The following is a 26756-nucleotide window of genomic DNA, read 5'->3' on the forward strand; positions in this document are numbered from 1 at the left end:
GCATGAGAACTTTGTCGTGTGTGGTTAGGGCCTGAGACAACTGTGGTATTCAGGAGGTTGACAAACACGTGAACTTGTTATATGGTGTGTTGGTATGCAGAGCTGCCGTATGCTGAGAGGAAAACACACCACTGAGATTGTGGTGATCACACATGAAGCTACCTTACACTGAATCAGAGCATGAGTCCACCAAGGGCAGTATTTCCATTCAGACTGGCAGCAGCTCTCCAGGGTCTCAGGTGGAGGTCTTTCACATCACTTGGTCCTTTTTCACATCACTTGGTCCTTTTTAACTGGAGATGCTGGGGATTGAACCTGAGTCCTTCTGCATGCAAAGTGCCCCCCCCCCCGCGTGCAATTCCAACATTCATAAAGCACAGTGGATTTTTAAAAAAAAAAATTTATTGGAAGTTCAGGTCACGTGGGGGGAAAAAAGCTTCATTTATTCCAACCCCCTCAGATCTCAGCCTCTTCCCTTTCCTTGTGTTTCAAAGCACCTCTGCAACGTGAGATGTGTGCTGTTCTTCACTGCAGATAAAACAGGTGAGACCTGAGGAAGACTGTCTTCTGACTTCCTTCTGTACAAGCGGATGTTTCCTTCGAGGTGTCAGTCCCCCCCTACCCCAAACAATAAAACACAATAACCCTACGGAGGGCAAGGGGGCCTTCTGGAAACTGCCTAGCAGCAGAAGCTTAGGCTGCCTCATTCGTAAGCAAACTCTGGGTGGTTGTGTTTTTGGAAAAGCAAAAGTGTTTTTTTGCCGTGTATAACTATTTTAATAAATTAAATTCCAGAAGTCAAAAATGAGTAACTGAAAAGTCCAATACTGCTGGGGGCAAGGAAACAAACAAAGCCTTGTTGTCTCTCTTCCCCCTGCCAGAATCACACGTCCAAAGAACCCACGATAAGGCCCCATTTCATTAGGCCTAGGCAAATTGTAACCCTACTATTAACATGCTATACTTGATCGTCTATTTCTAATATTGCACTGATGGGGGCAAAGGGGGCCCACCGGCCTGGCTGAGCAGCCAAGTCACTCCGCTGCTTGTGTGAAAGTTGTGGAGAATGCAGCTTTGTGTTGTCCCTTGGCTGTATTTGGGATTCACGGCACGTAAGTTCTGTGCTGTAGCTGGTCCACACCAAGGCAGCAGGTGTTGATAGGCAAGAAGATGGTTCGGTTGCTGGACTGATAGAGCTGGAGCTTGCTGGGTGTTGAAGAGCCAGTCTCTTTCTGATCCCTGCACGTGGAGGGAAAATAAGCAGGAACGCAGCAGCTGGTTTTCTTCCTCCTTCCATCTCTGGCCACTTGAATGGTTCCATTTCCTTCCTTGCTCATGCAAGGACTTGTTCATATAATGGGGAGAACACAGCCGGCTCGGACATGCCCTACACGGAGTAGACAGAGCACATTGTCAGGAACGGTGGAGGGAAAAGACACCTGTCCCCAAACCAAAACTCCTAGACGCATACAGGCCACGAGAAAACGATGAGAAGTTATAGTGCTAAAGTAACAAAGGATCTTTAAAATCCAGTTAACAATACCTTTTGCAAAGGCTGTTTCAAACATATGCCATTCAGTGGCAAGAAGCTGGCAGAACCCACCTCAAATCTGGCTTTGAATGACCCACCATCTGGCCGCAAAGCTACTTAACTTGTGTTCTGACCGGTGCTGACTCACGAGAGAGGGAGGATGGGTAAAGAAATGCTCCAGGGCACTAGACCTAAACTGGAACTAGTAGTCCTAACTGTGGTGTCCAAGCACCCTCTCTGTTGGGACAGCAAGGTTAGTGGCTGAAGGCGAGGCACCCGCTACTGATCAGCCAGAAGTACATCCAAGGGCAGGCTCAACTTTTGATTGCAAGATAACCAGAAGAAAGAGAGGAAAGTTCTCTTCTCCCCAAGGAGAACGAGAGCAGGAAGAATAAAGCAAAAATCCAATATTCAATGTTTTGTTTCTTGTAGTGGACAGACTAAAGCTTATCTTGCATGAGAAGTCAATGGCTCATATGAGATCATGTTATTTATAAAATCACTAAGACTGAAAAGGATGTGACGGGGAGGGGTGGGGTGGGGAGGGCAGGGAGAGGAGTTGGGCAGCAGAAAAATTTTTGAATATAGAAACTTGGCACGCTGGTTTTCAGTAGTGGTGGTGATTTTGGTGGTTCTTGCCTTTGTTTTCTCCAGCCTCAGGCAATGCATCAGTTTGGAGATGCAAAAAGATGTGTGGCCTTGTCCACAAAAAAGAGCTGGTTGACACAAATGGAGAGAACCTTCTCTGGTTCTCATTGCTCCAAGAAGGGTCATAAGGAAATGCCTCCTTCCTGGTCAAACCAGTGCCTCCACTCTTCCACCATTAGTGGGGCAAATGAGATTGCACATACCTCCAAGTTAGTCCTGGCTCTCTTCAGTACAGCATGCGTCCTGGTCACTGCAACGACAACCCAAAAAAGCCATCAGCTTTGGCCTTGACAGCTTCATCCAACCACCCTCACCCATTTCCTTCTGTTGTAAAATTTTCCCTTCTGGGAGTATCTGCAGTACAGACTTAAAACTAGTATGAGAGTTAGGCCCTCCTCCCCAGGAGGAGGGACAAACTGAGGGACAGTTTGGTGTGGTGGATAAGAGCGCGGGTCTCTGATCTGGAGAACTGGGTTTGATTCCCGACTCCTCCACTTGAAGCCAGCTGGGTGACCTTGGGTCAGTCACAGCTTCTAGAAGCTCTCTCAGCCCCACAACAACCATCTCTTGCATGAGAAGTCGATGGCTCACATGAGATCATGTTATCATCTTATTTACACTAAGATTTTACATGCAATCACTAGGGAGAAGGGGGTCTGCTTGACCACCCTAAAATGGTAATCATGGGACCTGCATGTACAATTGCCATGTGGGATAGGGGCTGAAGTAAGGAGGGGAATTGGGTGAGACTGAGCAAACAAATTGCCTGGATTCAACCCTGTTTGCAGGATTTTAAAGATACCACTAGGGTGGTTGGTGGTGGAGAGTGACCTCAAGTCATAGCTGACTTATGGCGACCCCTGGTGTGGTTTTCAAGGCAAGAGACTGACAGAGGTAGTCTGCCATTGCCTGCCTCTGCAACCCTGGTTTTCGTTGGAGGTCTCCCATCCAATTACTAAGCAAGGCCAACCCTGCTTAGCTTCTGAGATCTGACAAGATCAGGCTCACCTGGGCTATCCAGGGCACTAGGGTGGTTAAGCTAGTAGAAAAACTGATTAAAATTCACAATATAACAACACCATTCTATTTCCTCTGCGCTCACCAAAGCCCCAAATCATGCTAAGATTCTGGATAATGCAAAAGAAGGAAAGATGTTGGAAGGATGCAGGAAGGGTCTGGTCGTGGATATTGGCAGCCTGGGCCAATGCCTTGAGATGCTGTGACACCCTTGATGGTGGGTCTGCTACAGCCCTCAATCTGACCAAAGGAAATCACTTACAGTGGGCTAGGAGGAAGTTCTCTATGCTGTCCTTATAGTGGCTGGCATGCTGCAGGCGGCTCTCTTTCTCAGCCAGCTTAGCTTGGAGTACCTGGATTTCTTCTTTCATGGATTGCTCCTGAAATGCCAACAGGGCCAATTATTAGATCCAGGGCCTGCCCACTGCCCCAGGATCAACCACAGAGGACTCCTCTCTTGTGACAATGAGAACGTTGCTCCGAAGAAGAGAGCATGAGCTTTGATGGAGGAGGCTTTTAAATACGTTTTCACCCCAAGACTAACCACCACAACTGCATAGGTCAGAGAAAGGGCACTGGGGAGCCTTCTGTAGCACAGCAGAGACTTCAAGAACTCCCATTTGTTAAAGTGAGAAGATCAGTTTCAAGTTACCAGCTACCTAGGGAAGGATGCCAACGTGACTGAACAGCCCCGTTTAATTCCCAGAAATGGGTAAAGCATGTGCTCTGCCCTGCCTCCCCCTCATCCCCTGTTGTGGGCATCTCACACCATGTGATGAAAAGTCAGAAGCTTTTCCTTACTGCCTGCTGCGTTTGAGGCACAGGAAGCACCGCTATCCAAAACAATGACAGGAGGGAGGCCGCTTTCTCCAAGATCTGGTGCAAGGAATTGGTGTTGGCAAGAAGCTGCCTGATGCCTCCTGGATGGAGGACCTGAAGCGGAGCAGAACAGGAAACGTTTGTCAAGGGAAAGCTTCCAGGCATCTCAATCACTTTGACTCCCCTGCAAACACTCATAGCTTATCAAGCTGTCCCACTCATCCTGCCCTCGGTTCTAAAACCAGCCGCAGTTGCAAAGAGCTAAGTAGCTTTTCTTCTCTCCTTGGCCAGTTGGGCTGGTGAGGATACCCTGTGCGGGCCCTTTGCCCCCATGGCCGTTCATGAGTCTTGTGTAGATGCTAGAAATCTTGGGCTTGTCTTGCCTTGAAGGACCATGTTTCCTGAGAAATAATCCCAGAACTGTAGCTGCTGTTGTTCCCTTGCATCAAAAATAAAGCAGAGTCTTGTGGCACCATAAAGTCACACTTATTTTTATTCTAGCAGAAGCTTTCTTGGCCTAGAGCCTGTTCCATTGAATGCACTGTGTCATGGGACAAAGTGGTCTTTAGTACATGAAAGTTTATGCCAGAATAAGAACTACAGTCTTCAAGGTACCAACAGACTTCTCTTTATTATGGCTCCCGTGAATTTCTTCCAAGGAATGTTCTGCATCCCTCTGCCATATGTTTCCCTGTTACCCTGGTATCCTGTGTTTCTAATCCAGACTTCATGAGTGATGCCATCTTGCAAATCAGAATTTTGCCCTCCAGGATCTGTTGCTTGAGGGCGTTATAGTTCTCAATGTGGCTCATGGCATGGGTCCCTGGCTTGCGGGTATCATTTCTCAGCGCCGAGTCATCCTCTGGATGTATCCCTGAAAACAAAGCACCAACATTAAACCTAATTTATCAAACAAGGTTTAGGAAGGCAAAAGCAGCTATGCTCTCTCCAGCAAGGATACCATCGTTCCTCAGTGTCTGTATCGGCCTGTCATCTGCAGTTTTCTCCTCTGCAGAAGGCTAGTTGCTGAGAACAGGTGTGTTTCTGTGTATGTGTCCCAGCCATCCTTCCTGATCTTTTCTCCCAAACTTCAGAATATGCTTGTTTACAATTACAACTATAGAAATCAAAAGAACCTGCTGATGGTAGATCTTATATTCTGTGTACAAACCCCTTCTGATTCAGCCACCACACTGAATATGTTTTCAAATAATGGTCCACAAAAGACCATAGGGCCACTTGGTGTTTTCCCATTCCCTGCTGATCTCTAAATAGATCCACAGGAGTGAATCTCTAAACAGAACCTCAGGGGTGAGGGTTGCCTATTTTTTTTTCACATGGTCCTCTTCTCCCATTCACACAGAGGGCTGTTTACCTGATAGGTATCTGTGAACCTCCTCCCACAGTGTGCATCACCTAGCATGCAAGAAGAGAATGGGGTGGAACTATAAATGTGTTGCAAAGATCTGTGGAATGCACTTACCTCCATGATACTGTGCCACAGTCCATTTCTGGCCTTAGATTGGGGCTCTAGCATAGGGAGAGGGGTCAACCTTTTCCTTTATAAAGTTTTCCTGATGTGGGAATCAAAACCTTTCCAGTTTTGGAGGGTTTTTTGGCAACATGCATTCCTCTCCCCTTAACAGGACAAATAGCAACTGAGCAAGGGGAGGGGTAGATTTGATCTGCTGCTGGGGGTCATTTGGTAATGCAGGCCTTGTTGCCTACCCCACCTTCTCTTTCATAGGTACCACTTGCTATTTAACTGCGGCTCTGTGCAGGAGGCGCGAGCCTCTTGGCGTGAGCCGAAGTGCGAGAGCACAAGGGCTCTTGGCCCGGGGAGCACAGCTTGGGGAGCAACTATCAACTACATGAGGTGGAGGACACAAGAGAATAGGAAGAATATCGCTATATTATGAACTGTTCCTGGGATGCTTGCAACTTCAGTTCGACACTGCTTAACCGTACCATGATTGTAGCTCTGTCTATGGCCTGAATTGAGACCACCAGTATGCCGATACTCTAGTACGTGGATGTAGGGTCCCATGCCAAGCTTCTAACTGAGCTTCTTTACTACTTACTTGCTTGGTGAAACTATTTGGCACATTTGCTATTCACGTGCAGTTGGGAGCTAGTAAATAAGGGAGTAGAACTTAACAAAGGCACCCAACATCAAGCAGTAATGCTCGCTGCTTATTCAACCTCTAGTATTCCCCCTGCTGATAATGGGGCCACTTCCACCACCACCACCACCACCACTACACTAATCCTATGCAATACCAGATCTGTTAGGAACAAGGTTGCATGCATTGCTGGGACGTTGCAGGATGAGAAAATTGATGTGGCTTGCCTAACAGAGACTTAGTTGCAGGAAAATGACAAGGTGTGTCTTTCCCAACTAACTCCCCCTGGCTATGCAGTCCTGCACCAACCTCACTACGGTAGCTGGGGTGGAGGAGTTGCTATTATTCTTTGCAAATCCTTCAACTCCTGCAAATCTCTAGTACAAGCTATAGCTGGTATTTGCGTGTTCCTGTCTCTGGGAATTAAAGATAGACTGGGTATCCTGCTTGTTTACAGACCACCCAACTCTTCCGTAAGCACCCTTTCTGAGCTGGCAGAGCTGCTAGCAGATACGTTGCTGGAGACACCTAGACTTACTGTTCTGGGAGACTTCAACATCCATGCTGAGGGTTCAAAGTCAGGCCTGGCTCAGGAATTTATAGCTTCCCTGGCAACCCTGGGCCTCTCTCAAATAGTCTCAGGCCCTACACATGAAAGAGGCCACACACTAGACTTAATACTTTGCACTGAGCCTTTGAGGGAGTGTCTTATTTCAGCATTAGATATGTTGATATGTCCATGGCAACTTCGCTCATCTGAACAGGGTCTCTTACAGGTGCTAGCCTGTACGTGGGTGAAATTAACAGTAGCCCGTACAAAGGCTTTCTCTGTGGTGGCCTCTACCCTATGGAACGGCCTACCTGAGGAAGTCAGGAGAGCCCCCATGCTCCTGGCTTTCCGCAAACGATGCAATACCAAATTATTTTAAAAGGCTTTTTTCTCAGCTAGGAGGGCAGTATTGTAGAAAAGGGGTCCCAGATGTTCCGCTAATGAGTTAGGGACCATAGACTTGACCATTATGTTGCCTTCCATATTACCTGTTGCTTAAATATGTACTCCTATATACTACCTGTGCTTCATGTTGTTTAATGTACATCCTAGAATTGATTATATTCTGTTTCAGCAATTCTCCAACTCTGTATTGGATCCTTGCTAATGCTATGTCTTTGTAAACTTGTATTCATTTACCCTATGATACTGTTTATGGAAGTGTTCTTGACACTGTATGGAAATGCCTGCCCTTGTCCTTGCCACTGATTGTACTAATCTCACACTATGTAATCCGCCTTGAGTCTCAGTGAGAAAGGTGGAATATAAATGACATAAATAAATAAATAAATAAAAATAAATAATATCAGTCCTAGAATAGCTCATGTTCTTTTTCAGCATTTCTTCAACTCTGTATTGGATTCCTGCTAATGCTATGTCTTTGTAAACTTATATTCATTAACCCTATGGCATTGTTTATGGAAATGCCCTTGATAATGACTACACTAATCTCACACTGTATAATCTGCCTTGAGTCTCAGTGAGAAAGGTAGACTATAAATGACATAAATAAATAAATAAAATTGTGCAGGCTGAAAGTGGGCAGTCATCACCTTTAAGGTGCTTCCTGTATGTGAAAGAGACTGCATATGGGTTGTTTTGTTTACCTTGTGCCTCATGATTGGCTTGGAGAACTGAAGGAGAGAAAGGGATGAGCGGGAAGAGAGAAGGGGAGGAGTTCATGCCAACGTCCCGTACTGGTGGTGAAAGTGTTGGATCTGAAAAGGCAAGAGAACATTGGAGGGTTGCAGAAGGAGAAAAAAGAGGACGTGCCGGCAGGTACAAAGGGAAAGGCATGGCCCGACCTTCAGGACGACCTCTGCGGTCTCGCCTACCTTGTGAGTGCTGCCATCTGTAGGCAGAAGAGGACGTACCAAGGCCTTGGAGACTGGTACTGGCCCCTGGACTATATTGCTGCTTCTCCAGCTTCTGCTGCAGGACGCAGTTCACCTGGACAGCATGCACCAGCTGATTCCGCAAAGCCCTAACCTCTAGCAGGAGGCCACCACCGATACTTGGAGGGGGACCCTTGGATCGGTCATCTCTGTGGCAAGCTAAGAAGCAAAAGGGCAGCTTTAGAACCATCTTTCATGCTTCCCAGTTCAGTAAGAGTTGAGGAGATGGAGCCCAAAATGGCTGAGAGAATCCAGGTTAGATGCCAGGACTGAGCTGTTCTCTTTAGTCCTGGGTGGAGTGGTGCGTCCATGAGCCAGTGTGAAATGTGCAGTGTTGACTTTACAATATCGAAAGGAGAAACTAAGAGTCTCTCTACATCTTACACAGGGATGCTCAAATGTGGAGAGATGCATGGTAGCCAGGTAGCTTAGTTTAAAAAGGCAGAGCTCGTGAGATCGGTCCTCAACGTGTTTGTTAATTTTATCTTTGCCTCCCAGAAGGGGAGGTGAAATTGACAGAGCCTTCCAGAGGCGAAGATGAAATTAACAAACCCTCTGAGGAGTCATCTCCCTGGCTCTGTCTTTTAAAACTACGCTTCCCGGCTAACATTGCGTCTCCCTACACTTGAGCCTCCTAGTGTAAGATGTCTTGTGTAGAGAGACTCTATAAGGGAGAAGTATAATCAAGAGGCCCTTCTCATACACCTAAAGCACTCGGTTGAGAGCAAACAAGCTACTGAACCCCCTGCATTATTCCCGCATACCTCTGCAAATGTAAAGGGAACAGGGTTTGACTATTTCTCCTCCTGAGGCCAGGGAGACTGGATTTCACAATGCAAAGAGAGCGAGAGCGCACCAGCTACCTGCTCCTAGGTGGAAGTTTGGAAAAAATTGATGTTTCTAGGTCAGGGAAACACAAGAAGTGGCCTGAGGGAACAATTTAACAAGGGGAGAGACCACCTGAGCCTCTCACAGCCCACTGTTCTAGATCAATGTGTGGCACCCTGAGGCAAACTGGATCAACTTTCTTTTATGATCTCAGAAATGAACAAGAAACTACTAGGAACCGTCAGTTAGCCCTGTTTCATTTTGAAATTGTGGAAGACGCTGGGTGAAACTGCATGTTACATTTTGTTCTGGGATCATTTTGAAAGATTCCCCATCCCCCCCTTTTCAAATACGGCTGCTGGCGTTGCTTTTTAGGAGAAAAGAAGAGCAAGGGGGAGGGGATCTCTTTCTTGTTCTGCCATTTTTCTCCTGAAAAAAATGCCCCCTCAAGCCACTTTTACCATGCTGAGGTAAAAAAATAGGAGAGAGTGGGGCGGGATTAAGAGGGAAAAGTACCTCCCCCAGTAACTGTTTGTGGGAAAGAAAAAAAGCCTTAAAATGATCAGATAAATGAATATAATATATAGTTCTGTTCTCGTTCCAGATTGCAGTGGGAGAGTCTGCACTTACCCATATCTGAATCTGGCCTCTGCAGGGATCCATAAGGCACTTCACAAACACGTAATTCGGCCTGCAGGGCCTGGAAGAGCAACTGGTTCTCTTCGCACTGTTGCTGAAGCGACATGACTCTGTGCTGAAGCCTGCAAGGAGATCCACAAGAAATGAACAGGCCCAAAGGCCAGCCTGCAAACTCTAGCTGAACAGTTAAGGCCCCACAGCAGTCAAGGCGCACACCCTGTGACGACACCAGAGGCAGAATTGCTTATGAAAACTTCACCAAAGTTCCTTGGAAAGAGTGGTATCTAGGTTAGCCAGCCTCCAGGTGGTAGCTGGAGATCTCCTAGAATTACAACTGATCTCTAGGCAATAAAGACAAGTTCCCCTGGAGAAAATGGCTGCTCTGAAGGGTGAATTTTATGGCATCGTACCCCACTGAGGCCCCTCCCCTCCCCAAGATCTCCAGGATTTTCCCAGCCTGGACCTGGCAACCCTAGTGACATCCCACATCATAACCTGTCAAGCCCATGAGTCTGTCGATGTGCAATGTTCCACTTGCATGAAAACAGAGTCAGAGCATTTGAGTGCAGACCCATGCTAGGGCCTGCTTCACCAGGAAAAGTAAAGATATCTTTTTGGCTGAAATCAGGATTTATTTTTAAAGTGCACAGTTAATGTGGTAGGCCATCTTCTGATCCAAATAATCTTATCCAAATTTCTTGATATGACTATTTGAATAGTGGAATCGATTTGTGGTTTCCTGCTTCATCTCTTCATTGTTGCTGGTGAATTTATACTTTTTTTAAAAAAAAAAGTCTCTTGGGACATGCATAGAAAATAGTGGCGGAAGGTGTGGTGTAACTGAGAATGCAATAATGGCAGCATTTCAAAAATGCAGATGGTAAGAATAACCAATAATAATAATAACATTCAATTTATATACTGCCCTTCAGGACAACTTAATGCCACAGTGAGAGCTAAACTACAAGAGACAAATTACACAAGGACGCTCACGTGAAGGGAGTCGCAATATTAGCTGGGAAGCTGAGTTTTAAAAGAGATTCGAAGGCTCTGTCAATTTCCCTTCTCTACAGAGAAGGCAAAGATGGCTCCTCAGAGGGTTTAATTTCCTCTTCGCCTCCTAGAAGTGGAGATGAAACTGACAGAGCCTCCAGGAGGCAAAGAGGAAATTAACAAACCCTCTGAGGAGCATCTTTGCTGGCTCTCTAGAGAGGGGAAATTGACAGACCCTTCTGATCTCTTTTAAAACTCAGCTTCCCAGCTAACATTGCGACTCCCTTCACGTGAGCGTCCTTGTGTAATTCATCTCTTGTAGCTTAGCTCTCAGAGCAGTTTACAAAGTGTGTTATTATTATTCTCACAACAATCCCACTGTGAGGCGGGTGGGACCTAATCCTCATACAAGCTAACAACGGCCATTTCCAGATGGCTTACCTGCCTCCGGAACGTCACGCCATCTTGCAGGGAAAACGTGAACTATCACGTTTTCTTGCGCGACGTTGCGCAAAACTCGTGCAAGAAAACACGATATTTCGCGTTTTCCCTGCAAGATGGTGCGATGTTCCGGAGGCAGGTAAGCCGTCTGGAAACGGCCAACCTGGACAATCTAAAAGAGGTAGAGCCACTCTCTGGCCTGTATTACAAATGTGAAGCCAACAGGGCTTCTTTCTATGACTCGTCTTAGGATGACAGCCTTAGCTTTATAGAATATACCCATTGGTCTTTAAGGATGTACTTTAAATTACCTGCCTGTATTCTGGAATCTAACTGATGGTCAGAGAAAGTGGACCCTCCGTGCCCTTACAGTAGCTAAAAGACTTATATTACAACACTGGAGAGACAAATGCCCACCTCTCATAATTCAATGGATGGAGACCATACAACTTTATCTGTATTTGAATGTATGGCATCTAGACAACAACTGCATGTGGACTTACTTTCAGATATTTGGAAATCTTTTGTGTATGCTTATGTGTAGATTTCTCCCTATTGTTGTCATATGTTTATTTCTATGTTGTATGAGGCTTATTTTTTATCTTTTATTTTTCTTTTCAAATTAAAAAAAGCATTAAAAAATTAAAAACCATTCGCTTTGTTTGCACGTTCAGCAATTAGAAGGATTTTGTTTGACAACAGCTCCTGGGAACGTCGACCATTTTTTTACTTAATGCTTTGTCCGCAGAGGATGAGGGATCCTGTAAACAAGCACTGCATGTCTTCTTCAGCATGGGGGCTTGGATCCTTCTCAGCCAAGCTGACTAGGTGCCCTTGCCTCCTGCCAGGGTCTTAGCATCCCCTGCCATACTTCAGGGGCGTGACAAATCCCTGGACTGTTGGGTAAAGGCCTAGGCCAAGGACTGGACTCTGATGGACATTGTGCTCTTAGGTCAGAGACGGCTGCAGCTGTCTCTTGTGTTTCTGTGAAAGCATGCAGAGGAGGGCCCCTCCCCTCCTGAGCTTAGTCGTCTCCACCTTATCTGCCTACCTCCAGTGCTCAGCCTGGGAAGAGGAACCATTGTCATGGATACATAACCTTGGAACTTCGGAACGTTCTAAAACATCCTCTCTGCTTTCTTTCATAGTTGCTTTGCTTTGCCTTTGCATTACACACACCAGAGCTAGTGGGGGAGAGAACTGGGCAGTACCTAGATTTCAATATAGGCTTGTGGCTTGGTGCAGAATTCATTCCTGGCAGTGACCCTGTAATGGATAGCTGAACTAGTAGGTTATCGATAAAGCTTTAACTCGTGCAGTTCTGGACTCATGTAGTGAAGTCATTGAAATCTACCTGGCAGGACCTGACACCTCCCATCATCATTACCACCGACACCCTCCAACATACACAAGGAAGCCTCATATCAGGACCTGTTCCAAGCCTTATATGGAAGTGGCAGCTCTGTAGGGTCATTTGGGATCAAGAAAATGGTGTGGGAAAGTCCAAGCCCCTGCCTTTCCCCCACACTTCAGTGCTAATCCAAATTGGGGCCCCATTAAGCTCACTCCTTGTTGGGAAATTCCAGGAGATCTGGGGAGAGAGCCTGGGAAGGGCAGGGTATAATGCAATAGAGTCCACCCTCCAAAGCAGCCATTTTCTCTAGGCCCAATAGACCAATGATTTAAGGAGGGGCACTCCATATACAGAACTCCCAAGATCTTGGTCCTATATCATACTTGGTTTGTTGCTATGGAGATGCCTGAAACTGAATTCTAGAGTCTCTTGAGAAAGTGCTGTAGCCTCCTTGTCCCTACCACCCACCCATCAAGACGCCCGGCCACAATGTTTTCACCTCCCATTTCCGTAAGACCGTTTGGGGCAAGGAGATGCTCTCTTTCTCCCTGATCACCTGTATCTTGAGGAGCTCCTTGCTGGCTATTCTGCACAGCTCACCTTGAATTGTTCTTCTGCAGAACCAGGCATTCTTCCTGGAGCTGTGCCAGGTCTTGCTGCTTGCCCCGGATCTCTTCCCGCAGCCGCTGCTGCTCAGTCCGTTGCTGTTCCAGCTCCACCTCTCCATCCTGCAGTTTGGAGTGTGATGCCAACAAAGCTTCCTGCAGGTGCATCCACTCTGGAGGTCAAGAGAGGTAGGCAGCACATTCAAGAGCCCTGAAACTGAGTGCTCTTAGCACTGCTGTTCTGTCTTGAACAAACATAGGATGGTTATGGTGCTGTTTGGTTTACACAGATGTGTGGGGCCAGGGGCTCCTCTGCCAAAGAGGACACTCTCATTTTATGGAGCATCTCCAGGCAACCTTCTTCTCAGAAAATCAGGTCTTAGTTCCAGGGGATGAGCCAATTCCACCCACCCACCGGACACATGCTATGATCCAACACAATAGGTTGGAGAAGATAAAGGCCTCCCTCCTCACCCAATGAGGCTTTGGGTACCTCAACACAATCCTCACACTACCCTCCAAGCTTTGGATAGCTTTGTTGGTCTGACACAGAAGAGCAAGATTTGAGTCCAGTAGCACCTTAAAGGCCAACAAGATCTCCAGGGTATAAGCTTTCAAGAGTCAAAGCTACCTTTGTCCAAGCCATGTAACCCTTAGGGAATTTCTGAGCTGCCTTCACTCTTCCATGACTGCTTTCAGGCTGTTCAACCACTACAAAAAGTTGCACACCATTCTCATAGAGGAAGGAACAGTTGTCTTTACTGACTGCCTTCTTGTTGGGTGATTTTTTTTTAATTCTACTGCTTCTCCATGGGCCTCCCGTCATTCTGCCCTCCATGATTTCATACCAACCTTGTAAGGTAGGCTAGGCTGAAGGCATGACACCCCCACCCCCTTCCAGTGAACTTCATGGGGAGCTGAACTAGGTGTACCTAACTCTAGTCTAACACTCTAATCACTATACCACACTGGCAGGCTCAGCTACGCACAGATACTTAGAATTACTTTCTCATCCATTACTTTGTTTCAAAAACAACTGGTTAAATCTTTCTCCAGCCAATCCAAAATGTAACATTTCAATCCAACTGAATTTTTAAACCAGCCGACAAGGGAACATTTTAAACATGGCTCTCCTGGAGTTATAACTGCTCTACAGATTACAAGATCAGTTTCCCTGGAGAAAATGTCTCCTTTGCAGTGTGGACTCTAGGGCATTATATCCCAAAGAGGCCTCCCCAAACCTCACCCTCCCCAGGCTCCGCCCCCCAAATCTCCAGGATTTTCTCAAGATAGAGTTGGCAACCCTACAGGACACAGAGTGGGGACATTAGACCCAACCTCTGAACTCCATAATGTGTACATTGGTCCAAATTTGAGAGATATTTAGAGCTTCAGGAAAACTCATGTCCTCTCCTATTCTCTAGCACAGTGGTTAAGTGGTTGGGCTGAGAATCATCACTCTGCTGGTTCGAATCTCTCTACTGCCATGAGCTCAGCAGGTGGCCTTGGGTCAGCCACTCCTCTCAGCCCCAACTCCCCAGTTGTATTGTGGGGATAATAACAACACTGACTTTGTTCATCTCTCTGAGTTGGGCATTAATCTGTCAAGAAGAGCGGTACATAGGGGCAGTTATTATTATCCCCTTGCTTCAGGGAAGCCCCACTTGCTTGGGGGTTCTTTTTTGTCCCTCTGTTGCATGTGGTTTGGTGCCTTGCTTTGCAGGCTCTGGGATCTCCCCCAGAGATACGAGACAGAAAGGAGATAGCTTCCTTCCACAATGCTACAAGTCTCCGGTGGCCGGCAGGCAACATGCTCTGACACCCTACTGAGAAACTAAATGACAAAGAGAAAAACTGCCTTGGACTCAGAGAAGCCTCAGCTTCTGACAACAAAAATCAGTTCTTGTAAGGTTTTTTGTTGTTGTAGTTGGGTATGAGTACTCTTATATACAATGCACTAGTTCTGTGAAGGACCTAGTATTTCTGACACTCATGGGATCTTTTAATGTGACCTGTTAGGATTCTGAGTGCAGGTTTCTGTTGAAACTGAGATGACAATCAGTTTCCTTTGCTTCCACCACCACCCCACCTACCTTTTTCACACATATTTTTATTTGGTAAGACACACACACCATTCTGAGAACCAAATGAGGACAATCAGGACATTGCCAAATGGACAGGATGTTCTTTGCCAGTTCTTATGAGCACGAGATAAAGACACACAGAGTGGGGCCTCAGAGTTTGGCTGCCATTGGTTGTTTCACCTGAGTGGGTGAGGAAGGATGGCTTTTCTCTTACCGTTGCTCTTTGCCATGGAGATCAAGCTTGCCTCCAGTTGCTCCCGCAGACAATTATTGGTGGAAATGGACTCTGCCAAGCGCTGGCCCAGGAGCTGAATCTCAACCAGATGTTCTTGTCGCAAACTGGCATCTAGATCCAGCCAACAAGGGAACATGCACATACAAGAGAAAGAGAACTCAAAATCAGGGCAAAGGTCCGAGAGATGGGCAACTTTGCCAATTGAATGTTAATAGCTTGAATGGAAGAGGTGAGGTGACCTAGAACCACTAATTACTAAAAGCATCGATTGTCCACATTGTGCCTGGGAGCACAAACCAAAATATTTCCACTTAATGCTCAAAAGCAGGGAGAACCATAGGAGTTACCTGAGGACTTCGGGCCTGTGAGGCATGCTGAGGGGCAGGATGGCAAACTTCCACTGACAAGTCCCTTCTGAGGCTCTCTGAAGTGGGTCATACTCCTGGTGTCCGTGGTTTCCCTCAGGGCCTCCCCAACCTTCCAGTGCCAGTTGCCAGGGTTCTGCACGGGAAACGACTGAGGAACGTGGTGGTCGGTCTGTAGGCAGTGCTTGGAGGTGAAGGCAGGGCTGCCAGTAGGAAAGAGGCTAGTCGGCAATTTCAGTTTTGCTGGCGACATTGTGGGGAATGATACACCTAGGCAGAGGAGACACAAGTAAGTGACAGCTGACACCAGATGTGGTTTTCAAAAGTGTAGAAGGGCTTAGTCTGGTGGAATGAGAGCTTCCCTGGACTTTGGTAGGAGGAGGCCTACCTCTCCTCAGCAAATGTCACACAGGTTCACCACCAAGGACAAAATATAACAAAAGTGATTCCCCCTACCCTACTATTTATGTGTAAGGCCCAAAAACCAGCCCACGTCTACTGGGCACTTTTCCAGGGAGGCATTCTCTTCCCGCTCTTTTTCTCTGTTGGGGGGTTTCTCTGATTCCAGGGAGAATTTAGCTCCTTCACAGTCTCTGCATTTACTCTGTGCCACTTTGACAGCCAATTTTTGGTTCAAAAAAAGGGTGAAAAAATAAACCACGCTCTGATCTCAGCTTGGCACTTTGGTACTGAATAGCAAAGAAGAGCAGAAAGCAGGAAACGTGAGTCTCCTTGATTTCAGTGAAAAGATCGATCCAGTTCTTCTTTTGAGCCACAAATGTGCTGATGAGAAACACGGTCAGAACGTAACTATTTATTTACTCGCTTCATTTATACCCAGCTTTTCTCCCCAATAAAGCCGAAAGCAGCAAACGTCTTTCTCCTCCCCTCCATTTTTTCCTCACAGCCATTCTGTGAAAATGAGGGCCGCTGGGTATGAGGAGTGAAGAAGGATTGGCTTAAAATCCTGGCGAGATAAAACCAGGATGTTCAGTTTCACAGTGCTGAGCTTGCAACCAGCTCAGCCGTTTTTAAAAAGTTACAATGGTCAGCTTTTGCCATCTGAATCTCACAGGACTGCGGTTGCAGAAAGCAATGGTCCTGACAGAAGATGGCGGACCATGAGTATAAGACATAAAGATGAAGTGGGCTGTTTAAGAAACCACAGGAAAGGATGAGGCAATGTGGTACAAGTGCCTGAGTAGGTAGTACTGGGTTCAAATCCCACTCAAAAACAGTGGGTGCCCTCAAAGCAGCTGCTAACCCATTTTCTTGAATTGTTGTGAAGATAAGAGAAGGACCCCACATACAATACCCTGAATTCTTTGGAGGAAATTATGGGATTTTTAAATGTATGTATAATCAAGTACATTAAAAAGCCGGTCTTACAAGCAGGCATGCAGCCAGCCAGCCACAAAGAGCTTTGGCAAAGGAACTAAGGCAAGGCATGCTACTGTTCGCCCCCTTTCTATGGCCAGGTGAGGACTGGGGCCTGTATGGAACTGGGGATAGAATTTATTCCATCCATGAAGTCCAGGCTTGGATCCAAATCTCCAAAAAAAAGCAACTGTTGGCAATGGCCCTTGAGAAATACTGATAGACTCCACTACTAGCTGTCTCAGCAGGATGGTAGAGGGCTAAGCAAGGCTAGTACCTCTTGGCTGGGAAAAAGATAGTGCGCAAGATAGGTAGGATCTATGTGTATGCCCCATGCTTTGATTCTAGCCTCCCTCCCTGGAAGCAAGCTGAGGACATCTACCTGATCGTCTTTCCCACTCACTTACTGCCAGTTTCTCCCTTTCTTCCATCAGATAATCTCTCCTCTCTGCACTCCAGCCAGGTACACAACTACAGCTGCAAAGTGTCCTGAGACACGGGGGTGGGAACCTCGAAGCTAGGAAGGTGCCTGGCAAGATGGGATGCGGGGGTGGGGGGGAGCTGGCCAGCACCCAGCTGGGACAGGGGAAGAGACTGGCTGTGCCTTGTAGTTTGAGAATGAAAAGTGTTGGGGACGGTGCAAACAGAAAAAAAGCTCGTTTCTAGAAAACTTCATTCCTGGGACACTTGCAAGAAGGCTGAAAAGCTGGCACGTCAGATTAAGACCTGACAACCTAGACACGACACATATCTCTTTTTGGTACTCAAGACATGGATTTCACCACTCATTTTGGAGTTCTTTCGCCTCCAAAGAATAATCCCTTCTTATGGGTGGCAGGCTCCTTAATACATGAATCTGCCCTGCCCTGCCTGGATCCTTCCCACTCCTTACTAAATGCAAACCACAAGTATGTGGTGCAGAGATTGCAAAGGTAGGCATTTTACATCTAAAAAATTTAGCCACCGAACACAAGGTTGTTTCAGATGATAGCTGTGTTGGGCTGCAGTAGAACAGCAAGATCTGAGTCCGATGGTGCCACTGTACTGCAGTCCTGCAGAACCCAAGCTGTAACCAAAGGCATGCTCAAGCCAACCTCCAGCTGTGCTAATTGACCAATTCTCCAATCAATCAACTTAATCCAGCTCACAACAGTGTTACAAACCTCCAATTACAACTGATCCCCAAACTACAGAGATCAATTCCCTGGGAGGAAATGGCACCTTCAGAGGGCGAAATCAGTGGCCTCATATCTCCACTGAACTCCCTCCCCAAATTCTGCCCTCCCAGGCACCACTGCCCCAAATCTCCAGGAATTTCTGAAGCTAGTGTTGGCAATGCCACAAGCAAGGACCCACTGCTGCAACAAAAATGAAAACAAAAGGCTCTAACAACTCACATAAGTGAATCCACAAATGCCATCAGTTCTAAGGCTCCTACCTAGGGTTGCCAGGTCCAGGCTGGGAAATTCCTGGAGATTTGGGAGGTGGAGCCTGGAGAGAGCGGGGTCTGGGGAGGGGAGGGGCCTGAGAATGGTATAATACCATTGAGTCCACTCTCCAAAGCAGCCATTTTCTCCAGATGAACTGATCTCTGTCACCTGGAGATCAGTTGTAATTCGGGGAGATCTCCAGCCACCCCCTGGAGGCTGGCAACCCTACTCCTACCCCAGAAGGACATGCAGTTTCCTGCCCCCTTGGACTTTTTGGAATCTTTAAACATCAGTGTCAAATGAAGCTATCAGGGCCCGATTAAGACATTGATGAGCCCCTGATTTATATATTTAGAGACCCCTCATATGCTGAGGTCCTCAACTGTAGCTTCCTTAGCTTGTGCATAAAATCCAGCTCTGGAAGTCATCTCTGCTATGCCGGGAGGCTGCTCATGTGTCTTTGTTCTGCACAGAGGTGAAGAGGCTGTTCTTCAAGCCATGCAAAGCTACATGCCGAAGGGTTTGGGGTGTGTGCAGGGGGAACGGCACCAAGGCCAAAGTGCTCACTTTCTTCCAGCTGCTTCTGCAGCATCTGCAACTCCTGCTGTGCGTTGGCCAAGGAGAAGCCCGGCGTTCCACAGCAGCCAAGGAGGGGAGCAGTGGCCGGTGGATACCCCAAAGGCTGGACGGAACCGGAACCTGAGGCAAAGGAAGCCCATGGGTAGCTAGATGGCTTGGACAAGGAGTCAGGATGGAAGCCTAAATACAGAAAGGGTGAGAAGGGAAGAGAGGAGGGTGCAAAGTAAGTAGAGGATGTGGGGTGGAGCTGTAGTTGCCAATCTCCAGGTGGGGCCTGGAGCTCTCCCGGAATTATAACTGATTGCCAGATGACAGAGATCAGTTCCCCTGGAGGAAGGGTGGATTCTTTGAAGGGTGGATTCTATGGCATTATATCCTGCTCTTCCCTCCCCAAATCCAGTCCTCCCCAGGCTCCAACTTCAAATTTCCAGAAATTTCACAACCTGGAGCTGGCAACCCTTGGCAGAATGGATTTTTTTCTCAGCAGTTACAGCTTGTGGGAAAGAACCATCCAGACAACTGGAAGGACTGGCTCCGTGAAACAGCTATTTTTATTTCACCCTCTCTTTCTCTCTGAACAGCAAGGCCAGATCTTGGGGGGGGGGGCAGGGGGGTTGCCTGCCCCGGGCGCCATCAAAGAGGGGGCGGCAAATGGGCAAAGAGAAGAATCCGAATTCTCCTCCCCAGCAAACAGCCGCTCGTGCCCAGCTCTCCCTCTTGTTTTTTTTTCTGCCTCAACTCTCAAGAGCAAAGCACACCAAACGGTGGGACAGCCAGCAGAAGGCATGTGTGTGTGAGGGGGGGGGGGAAGGGGAAGGGGAAGGGCTCCACTGCCGCCCCCACCCCCAGGCCCCGGCAGCCAGCAGCCACCTTCATTTGCTCCATCAAAGAGAGAGCAGCCTGTGCACCGGCAAGGAGGGGGATCTGCATTCGCCTCTTTTCCCAGCAAATAGGCGCTTGTGCCTGGCTCACTCACTTTTTTCCTGTCTCTGCATGTGCGCGCTGCTGCCTGGGATGAGAAGAGCTTGAAGTGCCACCGCGCCAAAAGGTGCGCATGGAGGGGGAGGGGGGCTCCTCCATCACCCCACCAGCTGGCAGGCACCATTCTATTTGCTGTATTTGCTTAGAGATCAGCACAGAGGGAGATGATCAAACCAAGGCAGGAAGGTAGGGGCGTGGGATACTAATACTAATATACTTTATACTTTTAAATTTAATTATTCCACATAGCACACTTCTATATGCTAAGTTGTTAAATCAATAAAATAAGACATGATTTGTCAGGAAAGTAAGTTAATGAATTGCATACAAGACTGTCAAGACTGGCTATATTGTCTATTGAAAGTGGTGTGGCAAATACCATAAATTATGATGATGCTGTGAGAAGTTTTGCAGGAAAAAAAGCCAGAAAAGTTCACTTTTAGTTGAAGTTAAGTAGTTATCTGCATTTTCTCCTAAGGACATGATGCCCTAGCAAGAGAGTTTACTTTTCATATATCTCTACTTTGCATCTGCTGTGGATTCTTTTGGGTGTCAGAAACTTGCCTTGGCTAACCAATAAATGTTATTTTTCTAGAATTAAGAATTTGAATCTATTTTCTTTATTTGCGTAGTGGGCTTCCATTGTTGGATTTTAAATTTCCCCTGTCATTGTGAGTTCCCTACCACATTTGTCTTACTGGAACATTGACAGCTTGAGCTTGCAATAGCTCTTGTTTTAGGAGAGCCCACCCTTCGCTTGCTCCTCTCCCTTCCAGTATTTTTTGCCATGGAATGACTCTCATCAGGCCTCTGAGTTCCTTAAACTCTGTCTTCCTAATATCTAACATGCATGTCTGCCTATGAACTCCCTTGGCTCCCTACAACAAAAGGAATTCTAGGAGGAATGCTTAGCTAATGATGGATAAGATAATGTAAAGTTGTTATTATTAACAATTCATAGACGTCAACACAATTTATTCTGTGGTTTAAGAGTTGTTTATTATATATATTAAAACATTTATCATATATGTATATATAAAGAAAAAATATAAGGGGGTGACATTTTTCACTTTTGCCCCCCCTCAAAAAATATGTAGATTCGGCCCTGCTGAACAGCAGCCTTCTGTTGAGTCAGGTCGACTATTTGTCTCCTCAGAGTGCCCTCTGCCCACTTCTTCTACATGAGATCGTTGACCAGAAACGCTACGGCAGGGCTCCTCAGTTATCACCTGGGAATCCTTGTCCCAGAGCCACGATCTTTTGGAGTTACGCCCAGAATTCTCGGACTAGGGCAGGAACAGGAGTGAAATGGTTTGCCCCTTCCTTCCCTCACCCTCACTCATAACTGCTCCACACACCATTTACCTCACACATAACTGCCATCTCTTGGTGATTTCCCCTTCTCACCTCAGGCAGCAGCAACCTGTCTACTGTCCCATCAATTAACCTTGTTCAAAGGGATAGAGGGTTTATTCCCCCATGCTGAGGTGGTCCATACCTCCAGAAACTTGGCCTGGCATTTGTGAAGGATGCAGGCAAGCAGACAGAGAGAAGTTCTTTTGAATAGATTCTGGTGGAGCTGCAGGAACCAAATGGGATGGTGGAGCAGAAGCTTCCTCTGAATGGCTCCCAAGATCTACAAGAAGAAGCCACACAAAGAGATGGGAAATACTTGCATTTCTGTCCAAAATTACAAGAAGTCCAAAGGCATGCATCATTCAATTCAATTTCTTAATGACAAGGGAGAGAGACCTGGAGAAAGGACAGGAATATTATAATTATGAGGGAAGAGAATATGAACGTGGGATGTTAGATCTGCATCCTACCTGTTTTTCTTCCTGCAGACAGGACCTTCATGTGTGAAGAAAATTCACACCCTCTACTTATCACACAAGTGCTTTAGGCAGCAACCACACACAATTCACACCCACTCTAGTACCAAGACCCACCACGGACAGACCATGCCACACCCACATGATGAAAGATGCCTTCCTCAGTGAATCAAGCCGCAACCCTGCGTGAGGAGGTTTGTTTAATCTCTAACACACGGCCTTCCTCCTATTTTTTATTTTAATTTTCCCTCTCCAGTAAAGCTACACAGTTGCCAGAGACACATTCGGTATTCTTTTTTTAAAAAGATCCCCAGCTTCTTTGTTACTCCACAACAAGCAAGGGAAGGACCAAGAAAGAGCTTCAAGGAGCTCTTCAGAGATCCTGGTTGCAGGTAATGGTCATAAAGTGGAAATACACACTGTGAATTACCTGGGGGCACTCAAGTGCAGGATTTTATGTGCGGTCCTCAATTCACGTGCAAGTTGTTCTTGCTGGGCGCACGTGCATGCCGCTTTCATGGGAACTCCCTTTATGTGATGGCATCTGCAAGTGTGTCTGGAGGGCAGAGCGCCGGTTCAGCTCTGATTTTGCTGTGAGAACAAGTACTGCAGGCTCCTTTGACTTGCTAATTTACATTTATTTAAGGTGTGAGAAAGTGTCAAGATCTGCATTTCAATGAATGGATGTGGGGGGGGGGGACTGGGATACTTTTAGCAGTTGAGGAGGAATTGATATTGAACGTGTGAATGGATTCCCGTGGAACAAATTGAAGTGTGACGGTGTGAGCGAGTGCATGGAAAGTTAGAGGGGGAACATGTGAAAGGAGGTTCACTTGAGTTTCCCATGGTACTTGGTAATGTGTATTTCCAGCCATAGAAAGCCCTTCAAGGAATGTCAGTGCCCAAAACTCACACACGCCCAGCAGAGTCAATACATGCACACAAAGAGACAAGTTGAATATAGTTGGTAGCAGGGGTTTTTTTCAGGGGGAACGCAGGGGAATGGAGTTTTGGCACCTCTTGAAAATACTCGGCAATAGTGCTTGAAAATAATATGATTTCAAAGAATCCCATATTTTCTTCCTCATTTCCCTCTTGAGAGTTCTGCCACCTCTTTTCGCAGAAAAAAAAACCCTGGTTGGTAGGATCTGTCTATTTTGTCACGCCAGTCTTGAACCTTTGGGTGGAACCCTTTTCACCACTGAGGAAATGCCAGATTTTCAACTGGATATGCCAATCTTCACATTAAAGCAATGGAGTTCATTGTGCTTGGCCCAATGACTCCTGCGGGACCATCTTGTCCAGGGAAAACTTTGATTCTACAGATCTCCACGGCTGTACCCGTCTCTAAGAGTCTGTTGGGTTGGCCTTTGCCGGGGTTCTCCTGGTACTCACCAACATCTTCCATGTCAGAGAAACCCTCTGGCCCATCAGAGAGGAAAGAAGTACTGCTGCCCGAACTGGGTGGCTCAGATATGGTGTGGCTACTAGAAGAGGTCACTGAGTGCCCTTGAAGCTTGGCCTGGAGGGTTTGGATGATTTGCTCCTTCTCCTGAACTTTCTTGCTCAACCTGGGAAGAGACAAAGCTTGGAAACTGTTGAGGATTCCTGCACTGATATGTCCCTCCTCAAGCATCTCTAAACCCGCACGATCACAGTTTCTCTGTTCTGCTTATTTTTTGCTCTCTGCCAACCAAATTCCTCACGGAGCCTGCTTATGTCTTGATATTTTCCTCGAAGAGGACTCATTTTGGACAGAAATTGCCGTTATTGTAAAGGATCCTGTACCCATAAGGCCACAGGTGAGTTCTGGTCTGGCCGGAGATGTTCAGCAGGTCCTGCCTCAAGACAGCTGAACTTGATTTTTGCGGGCCTGAATAGGCCTGGTTAAAAAGCCTTATTGGCTTTTTATGGAGCCTTATTGGCACCTCTGCCAGAGAAACAAGAAAGGAGACTGTCCTGTTGAATAAAGCAGATACTTTTACCTCCTCCCCTTGATGGGTACTAATGTGGGAGCTTATGTGCACCAAAAAAACCCTGAACAGGTAACACCACAGCCATTTGCACACGGCTTACCTTCCCTCGGAACGACCCGGAACATCACGCAAAAAATGCGGAACATCGCGTTTTCTTGTGCAAGATTTGCGTGATGTCGCACAAATCTCACGTGAGAAAACGTGATCTTCTGTGTTTTTTGTGCAATGTTCTGGGTTGTGCCGAGAGAAGGTGAGCCATGTGGAAACGGCCCAAAAGAAAACAGCAACGCAAAATTGATTTTCGTTACCTCAGAGCAAGCAGTTCATGATCAGACTTGTCCTCCATGTTTAGACCACTTCCTGAAAATGGAATGCAGAGAAAGTCAGTCAGTGGTTACGCCAGCCTTCCTGCCACAAGGTACCCCAATCCCACTGTATGAAGTCCTTTCCCTAGCTCTTTCTTTTTAATAGGGGGCATTAGCACAAGAACAGGAAAGCATGAGGGAAATGTGAGCTCCCTTACCAAGAAAAATGAGCCTTGCCCACTCTTACTTTAAAGTTACTTGCCCACATGGTTTTCAGTGCAATCCTAACCAGAGTTACTCCAGTCTAAGCCCATTGAAATCAATGGCCTTAGACTGGAGTAGCTCTGGTCAGGACTGCACTGTTCATGTTGTTCTCCACAGCCAGTATTGACAGTGCTTCTGGGAAGTAGGGTTGCCGACTCACACTTGGGAAATTTCTGGAGATTTGGGGGTGAAGCCCAAAGAGGCAGGGTTTGGGGAGGGGAGGGACCTCAGCAGGCTGTAATGCCACAGAGTCCACCCTCCAAAACAGCCATTTTCTTCAGGAGAACTGATCTTTGTGTTCTGGAAATCAGTTGTAACTCTGGGAGATTTATAGCCCCCCACATGGAGGTTGGCCACCCTACTGGGAAGCCTAGTTTCAACTTAGGTTTCAAATATTTTGGGGGTGGACTGCAATTGGCTCTCATGATTTCTGGGTTTCTCCAAAGAGGTGAGCTGCGCGTGTCTGCATGTGTCATAGATTCTGGTGTACATTGCAAAAAATGGTTTCCACAGGCGCAAGCAACAAAGGCAATACCCGCCCTTGGAAGAGTGCTCTGACACTTTTGCATTTTGCATTGCCCCAAGACAGTCAGCTGCTACACCTGCTAAGTTTATCCTTGCCTCACACAGAGGTTCAAGATCAGCCAGATAAAGCTAGTCAAAGGCACCCAGTTCTTTGCACTGGTACCCAACCCTGGGTTTAAAGAGGAAGGCTTGCCGCTGTCTTCATCTTCCTTTCTATACCCTGAGAAGACATATTAACCCAGGCCCTCTACTAAAACCTTCGCTTTCTGTCTCTGGATAATCTACTGTAGAGCTTTTAATGAAACTGACAGGGCTCTTTGTAGTGGGAATGTTCAAGAGGAGGAATGTACAGTTGCTTTTTAGTATGCACTTGGAAAAAGCAACCTGCTTTGCTGCTCCTGCACTCACCAGATCCTTTTAGAAACTAATCTTCTAGCGGACAATAGAAGGGCATCTCTGACTGCCTGGGACATTTAAGCGCTTGATCTATGTTCACATTAATTGGGTAAGGGGTGGGATATACCAAGCTGAGTGATATGACCTCCACAACGCTAATCTTCCAGACACGTGTGACACCATCACTTAATGGTCTGCATTACTGAGTCTCTCTACATGAGACACCTCAGTGCATGTTCTTCGACTGTAGGGAGATGCAATGTAAGCTGGGAAGTGTAGTTTAAAAAGACAGCCAGCAGAGATTGCTCCTCACAGGGTTTGTTAATTTCATATTCGCTTCCCCAAAGCAGAATGATCACAGAACAGCTTTTCAACTAAGTCTCTCTCTACACAAGATGCCTTGGCATGTGTTTATTAAGTGTAAGGAGACAGAATGTTAGACAGCAAGCATAGTTTAAAAAGACTGAGCCTGCAGAGATCGCTCCTCAGAGGGTTTATTAATTTCATCTTCACCTCCCACAAGGCTCTGTCAGTTTCACCTCTCCAGCCTAAAACTGTGTGGGATCACAACCAGAAGGCAGCGAGGAATCGAAATGGACTGGAGCTGCCTTCCAGAGCCGGGCTTAGACCAAGGGTTGCCGGGTCCCTCTCCCCTCTCGCTGGGAGGGTAGGGTACCTTGCACTTACTTTGTGTTGGGCACGTGGTTATTTGTCACGCGCTTTGCGCACACATCCTGGGGCTGATGCAGCAATGTCACTTCTAGAACTGACATCGCTGCACTGGCAGCATGAACACTCCCAAGCTCCGTGTGGAGCCGATTTGGCCTGTTTGGGGCCCAAATCAGCCCCAAACGAAATGCGGGAACACTCCTGTGGCCGGTGCAATGCCGTCACTTCTGGAAGTTCTGGAGAACCAGTTTGGTGTAGTGGTTATGAGCGCGGGACTCTAATCTGGAGAGCTGGGTTTGATTTCTCACTCCTCCACTTGAAGCCAGCTCGGTGACCTTGGGCTAGTCACGGCTCTCTCAGAGCTCTCTCAGCCCCACCCACCTCACAGGGTGTTTGTTGTGGGGATAAAAATAGCATACTTTGTAAACCACTCTGAGTGGGCCTTAAGTTGTCCTGAAGGGCGGTATATAAATCGAATGTTGTTGTTGTTGTTGTTGTTATATAAGTCACATCGCCACACACACACACCAGGAGTGCACACATTGCATGTGTTCTTTGCATGCCTGCCAGTGGTGGGCAAACTCCGGGGGGCTTTCTACCTCCCACAGATTGTTGGACGAGGCAGAAAATCCCCAGGAACCCACTTGGGAAACCTACTTGGACCTAGAGAGGTGATAATGGGTTGAAGTTTCCCTTCTGGCATTTCACAGCCCTTCACGCAGCTCCACTGCATAGGAAAGCCTTTGCCCTACCGCCAGCTCTGTCTTTTTAAACTACCCTTCCCGGCTACCATTGC

The 26756-nt window shown here is 46.9% G+C and overlaps 1 protein-coding gene across 2 annotated transcripts in view; it reads right to left on the reverse strand.

The window, feature by feature from the left end:
• Nucleotides 1-582: 582 nt before the first annotated feature.
• The window catches only part of PDE4DIP (phosphodiesterase 4D interacting protein), an 81676-nt gene continuing 55502 nt past the window's right edge, over nt 583-26756 (reverse strand). The window contains exons 25-39 of one of the 2 annotated variants that reach the window (XM_054981806.1): nt 24110-24161; nt 23221-23396; nt 21492-21629; nt 19001-19192; nt 15609-15896; nt 15241-15372; nt 12938-13115; nt 9541-9671; nt 8023-8241; nt 7795-7905; nt 4714-4889; nt 3998-4129; nt 3459-3576; nt 2383-2429; nt 583-1387 (exon numbers count right to left, since the gene is read on the reverse strand). In XM_054981806.1, the coding sequence (XP_054837781.1) occupies nt 1334-1387; nt 2383-2429; nt 3459-3576; nt 3998-4129; nt 4714-4889; nt 7795-7905; nt 8023-8241; nt 9541-9671; nt 12938-13115; nt 15241-15372; nt 15609-15896; nt 19001-19192; nt 21492-21629; nt 23221-23396; nt 24110-24161 (2144 nt within the window). In that variant the 3' untranslated portion in view covers nt 583-1333. Of the gene's footprint in view, nt 1388-2382; nt 2430-3458; nt 3577-3997; nt 4130-4713; nt 4890-7794; nt 7906-8022; nt 8242-9540; nt 9672-12937; nt 13116-15240; nt 15373-15608; nt 15897-19000; nt 19193-21107; nt 21280-21491; nt 21630-23220; nt 23397-24109; nt 24162-26756 lie in introns of those variants that run through there. The other variant, XM_054981805.1, reaches the window with a different exon arrangement.

This window comes from Eublepharis macularius, chromosome 5 (assembly GCF_028583425.1).
Source record: "Eublepharis macularius isolate TG4126 chromosome 5, MPM_Emac_v1.0, whole genome shotgun sequence".
NCBI classification, from domain to species: Eukaryota; Metazoa; Chordata; class Lepidosauria; order Squamata; family Eublepharidae; genus Eublepharis; species Eublepharis macularius.